The sequence below is a fragment of the Anastrepha ludens genome, chromosome 2, assembly GCF_028408465.1.
Source record: "Anastrepha ludens isolate Willacy chromosome 2, idAnaLude1.1, whole genome shotgun sequence".
NCBI lineage: Eukaryota > Metazoa > Arthropoda > Insecta > Diptera > Tephritidae > Anastrepha > Anastrepha ludens.
Window position 1 is genome coordinate 35,619,905 of NC_071498.1, and position 5,957 is coordinate 35,625,861.

At 36.1% G+C, this 5,957-nt stretch overlaps 1 protein-coding gene across 1 annotated transcript; it reads left to right on the top strand.

Moving 5' to 3' along the window:
• The first annotated feature begins 555 nt into the window (after positions 1-555).
• Positions 556-3,609, top strand: LOC128868499 (ATPase family AAA domain-containing protein 3A homolog). Its single transcript, XM_054110658.1, has 7 exons — positions 556-1,023; positions 1,170-1,324; positions 1,390-1,502; positions 1,562-1,768; positions 1,837-2,661; positions 2,848-3,046; positions 3,110-3,609. The coding sequence occupies exons 1-7, from the start codon at positions 816-818 to the stop codon at positions 3,173-3,175; spliced, it is 1,773 nt and encodes a 590-aa protein (XP_053966633.1). The 5' UTR covers positions 556-815; the 3' UTR covers positions 3,176-3,609.
• The last annotated feature ends 2,348 nt before the right edge of the window (positions 3,610-5,957 follow it).

Below are 5,957 nucleotides of genomic sequence, written 5' to 3' on the forward strand. Positions count from 1 at the left end.
AAGAGGCGAGTCAGCAATACCATTATCAACTACAAAGTGGCAATTGAAATATTTTGCGAAAAATGCAATAGTACTAGCTAACGATTGAGAGCTTATACCATTAAATTTCATATAGGCTGGTATATTGTAACAGCTCCTTTTAGAGCGTATGAAGTTTAAAAATGCGTTAGGATTTCCTTTGAATTAAAATTTTCTGATGTATTTATTGTAACGAAATTTGTTGAGAACGTTACATTTCCTCATGAAATGCTAATACATTTTAAAACTTTAACCATAAATATCACGAAAACAAGAAATTTTCTGTAGTTAAAAGTGGAACTCCTTTTTAAGTTTCGAATCTACTTATCTATGGTCCATACGGCAGCGTAGTAATATGAGCAGTGGCTGTGTTGATTTTTCGTATAAAACCAACATAATTTAAATATTTGGTGACCTCTGTTATGAACAAATCGCTGTGAATGATCCATATTACGTCAGCAAATTAGCTGATTCCTTTAAATCCACTGAGTGTCGATTAACGGTTTGATGTTGGTCACACCTTTGTACAAGAAATACATCGTGTGTAGAGGGGCCTTAAGAGATGTTTATTTCACAAGGCGAAGATATTCCATCATTCTTGTTTATTTCATAACTTTTTAACTCAGCTGATCACTTTTTGAGCGAATCGAATTGCAAAAGAAGAAGAATTCGCTCCGATTATCACGTTTTTAATTCTTTGTCAAGCAGTAAAGTATATAACCGGAGGAGTTATTAAATTTTGCAGTGTTTGCTTAATTTGGAATCAATTGAATTCAAAAACATAATAATTCCCTAAAATGTCGTGGTTGCTCGGTAGAAATAGACCTCAACAACCGCAAGAGCCCTTAAGTGTGGACGGTGGTGACCCGGATGGTAAAACAGCTGGAGACCGCAGCGGAGATGAGCAACTAAGTAAAGCCGAACGCAAGGCTATGGAAGCTTACCGCTTCGACTCCTCAGCCCTGGAGCGAGCTGCAGAAGCTGCTCGACAATTGGAACGTTCAAGTAAGTCAATCCTTCATTCACGGGGCGAGCAATATTGTATACTCAAGTTGCATAATCACAATGTTAGCGACCTGCGTTTATAAGCTGAGTGATATGCCCACAAATATATATGAAAATTATTTATTTAATATAAACTGCTTCCACAGAACATGCCCGCGAAGCTTTGGAACTATCCAAAATGCAGGAATCGACAAGGCAGCAAGAATACCAATTAAAGGTCAAAGAGTACGAAGCGCATATTGAGCAAGCTAAGGTTGAACAAAAACGCCTCGACCATGAGGAGCGACGCAAAACTCTTATTGTAAGGAACCATAATGGAATGTGATAAAATTTTTTGATTTATATATATTCTATATTTTGATACAGGAAGAAACTAAACAGCAGCAATTACGTGCCCAATACCAAGATCAGTTGGCACGAAAACGCTATGAGGATCAGTTGGCACAGCAACAACGCGTTCAAGAGGAAAACTTAAGAAAGTAAGTTAACGGTTTATGGTGTTTAATTTTGGTTATGCATGTTTAAACTACTTCGTTAGACAGGAGGAAAGTGTAGCTCGTCAAGAAGCTATGCGTCGGCAGACTATTGAACATGAAATTGAAATGAAGGAGAAAAACCGTCTCAAGTTGCTTGAACATGAAATGCGTGTCAAAGCTAAGGTTGATCGCGAAAATCGCGATATCAATCTTGAACAGATACGTTTGAAGGCACAAGAGCACCGCACTACTGTGTTGGAGGGTATACGGTGAGTATAAGTAAAAAAAGAGCACAACCATTTAATAGAGGGCTTCATATTCTGTTACAATTTCATAGTACTGCTGGAACGGTAATTGGTGCCGGCGCTGAAGCTATGCTTACTGATTGGGACAAAGTTTTGACTGCAGCTGGTGGATTATCACTTTTAGCTTTGGGCGTCTACGCTGCAAAAGGAGCAACCGGCGTATCGGCACGCTATGTTGAGGCACGTATTGGTAAACCTACATTGGTAGGAGAAACGTCGCGTTTCGCATTCCTTGATGCCATACAGCATCCAATCAAATATGTTCAGAAATTACGAGCTAAACCTGCTGATGCATTAAAGGGGGTGATTTTAAATCCTAAACTTGAAGAGCGTCTTCGTGACATTGCTATTGCGACGAAGAATACACGAGTCAATAGGGGTATGTATCGCAATGTGTTGATGCACGGTCCACCAGGTACTGGCAAGACTATGTTCGCTAAACGTTTGGCGGCACATTCGGGTATGGATTATGCCATTATGACCGGTGGGGATGTTGCGCCGATGGGCAAGGAGGGTGTTACTGCTATACACAAAGTGTTCGATTGGTCACAGACTAGCCGTCGCGGTCTATTGCTGTTTGTTGACGAAGCTGATGCATTCTTGCGGAAGCGTTCATCGGAACATATTTCCGAAGATTTACGGGCTGCTCTAAACGCGTTCCTTTATCGTACCTCAGAGCAAAATTCCAAATTTATGCTTGTGTTAGCTTCTAACACACCAGAACAATTCGATTACGCTATCAACGATCGCCTGGATGAGATGGTCGAGTTTTCACTGCCAGGCTTAGAGGAGCGTGAGCGATTGTTGCGACTGTATTTTGACAAATACGTCTTGCAGCCAGCTGCCCAAGGACGCAAGTAAGTGCTATTAGTATAAGGGGCATGAGCATCATTTAAGTTAGAAATGAATGCTAATGCTTTTTAACTAATTTTATTGTATTCCCATCAAATGCAATTAGTATATTAGTATAATTTTATTTATTAAAAACATGTTAAATTTTATGTATTAGAAAACCATCAACATTAAAATTTACTTTCCAACAGACGCTTCAAATTAGACCAGTTTGACTACGGTGCTACTTGTTCAGAGATGGCGAAGGTCTGTGAGGGTATGTCGGGTCGTGAAATATCAAAGTTGGGTGTGTCCTGGCAAGCTGCAGTTTACGCTTCCGAAGACGGCATCTTGACTGAGAAAATGGTTTTGGATCGTTGTCATGCTGCCGCCCATCAACATAAGCAAAAGGTTATTCACTGTTAAGTTTTCTCAACTTACTGATTTTTACTTAATATTTTATTCTCCCTACAGATGGCTTGGTTATCAGAACAAGAGCGTAGTGACCACAAATCTATAACAGGTGGAAAAGGCACATAATTACAATTGATTGAGTGTGGCAGCATTTAATGAAAAACAATAGTTTTAGTTCTTTTTATTATCCGTAAAGTTAAAATTCATTAGATTAACGACTTCCGCTTACCGCAAAGCTTTAACCGCGGCAAACACTTTTCAAGTACTTATACAAAAATTTGACTGCATTTAAATTTGTACCTGAATTGATGACGCAGCGTTTAGAGAATTTTGCGGGCATGTTGCTACAATGCATTATTCACATTACCTAAATGCGTATCAAAACTATGAGAAATTTATATTAAACTTCTACTTGAGGCATTGGGTGATAAGTGTGTATGCAAATTGCTTCTTAAACTGTAATTTTTGTTACCAAATATTGGAATGTTAATTTTTTTAAAGTTGAATAAGAAAAGTTGAAATATAAGACCATGTATGTATGTACATCAATATAAATCGGTTGAACAGTGTTTTTCTGATTTGTGGGAGATGCTTCCTAATTTTCTGTAAATACGGCATTGGGTGCAAAAGTTTCGCTGCAAATAAAAAAGAAACATTTCACGAGCAATGAGCAATGCTGCTGCAGGGCAACCACGCAATAACTACCGCAATATTGTTATTTGCTTCTTACTTCCGTTGTTGATAATCGAAGTTATTTTGCATAGCACGTAAAAGCTACAGAAAAGTGTGCAAATTTGTATTGTAGTTGTAAGGGTAAGATCTGGAGCATCAAACTTCATTTTGTCCAATGCTCTCCATTTTTTTTTTTTTTCAAATCAAACCCATCTTTAAAGTCCAATCGATAAATGACTCAAGTTTTTTTTTTTGTCTTTATTTGTCGAATCTTTCTTGATAAGAAACTAACGATAAGTTTGTTCTTATGAGCTAGAGTAATAAGTTTCCTTGCTTATTAGTTTAACTGGAATATACGCATATATGTACATACCATATATGATTAAATCGAATGTAAATGTGATGAAAATGAATGAATGGAGGGAGCTGAAAAAGCCGAGTTTTCAGCCTCCGATTTTTCGTAGCTGGGAGCCGAAAAGGTCTATCTCATGACGATAAGCACATACTGAAAGCCGGAATGGGCGAGATCCCCTTTGGCTTCGTGTACGGACCCTCGTGCGACCTGAGATTATTGAGATAGTGCAGACTTTTTCTCAATCATGTGTGACATTCATTTAGAGGTAGATTTCGGGCTAGTTTACTGTGATGGTCTTCTAGCTTTTGTATATATTTTTTGTTCAGCCGTACTATCTCATCGGCTACACGAGGTATGCAAATGTTTCTGTGAATGTTAGCGTTCTTTACATTATCAGCAAGGCTTTAGATTGCACTCTCGGAAGTTTTTCGATATTTGGAGGCGTGGCAGTGCCCACATTTCTGTGTCATATGACCATTTCGATTTTAGCACCTTTTTATGTAGTAGCACTTCGTACTCTAGAGGTAATGCTGAATAATGCGAATGAAGTTTATCATTTTAAGCTTGATATTAGTCACGTTCAGGTAATCAATATTTTGTTGATGTTTGATTTTGTCGCTATCTAATAAAAAATAACACTGCCGCAAATAATTAAGCTCGAACCTTTCCCACGACAGTCGCTATGGGGCATGTTTATGCTGCTACAACAATAACATTAAGCTCGAACATTACTTTCTTCGATTTTCGAAGTAATCTAAACTTGAAAAAGTCAAGGAAGCAAAAACTTTTTATTTCGTCTTTTTCTTAACAGTAGTTTTCTTCAATTTTAGTGATATTTCTGTTTCAAGAACTTTTATAAAAAATGTTATTGAAGTTTCGAAGACAAATAAAAGCTTCCATAGATATTTTATTTTATTTTTAACGGACGGTGTTCTGTAAATTTACCATTTTAATTATCTGTTTATTCTCAATTTGGAAATTATAAATGCGGCACACAATTTTATAGGAGAAACAAAACAAAATTCATATATTGTTTTATTTGATACTTTCAATTATGAACATATAAATAGTTACTTTTACAAAAAATAAGAAGTTTTCTTAATTTCTAAAGCGATATCAGTATTTCATTTTTAGATTAATTGTGAATGCTTACATATTTCTGGCTACAAAATGCCAATTCGTATAAAAACTTAATATTAAGACGATAAGGCAATTACTTAAAAAAATTATATCGAATTGGGAATTAATAACCTTTTTTGCTACACGGGTAAAATAAAATAAGAAAATACAATCTTAAAAATAAAGTAGCACAGATTAAACATATAATTAACTATAAACTAAGCATACGATTATATATAATATTATATTTGTTCATCAAATGCGGAATTTAGGCTGCCTTTGAAATGTATACGTAAGAACATATCATACAATTTCATAGTAATAGTCTGTAACGACGAAATGTACGCACATTAACAAGCATTAAAGTGTTGTTGCACTTTTTGGACGTCTACTGCGTGGTTCATCTTCAACGCTTGTGCGTTAGCGGTTAAACTCTAAAATTCATCAATGCATATTGGAAATGAAATAGCAGATCTTAACACTTATAACTTTCGTAATTTTTCTATGAATATTCGTTGCCGCTGAACATAAAATTTTTCAATGCACAACATTCTGTTGTAAAAAAAACATACACTAATACAATCAATTCAAATGTATTGCAAACAAAAAATGAATTGACAGATCGAAATAAAATGTTGTATGTGTAAATTTTGATTCCTCTACTGTATAATGTTCAATACTGTAAAAGTGAGTACGAGAGTAGGCAAGTTTGTGTGCAGGTTGGAAATAGTTTTTTAGCGCACCACATGTACAACCTTTCAA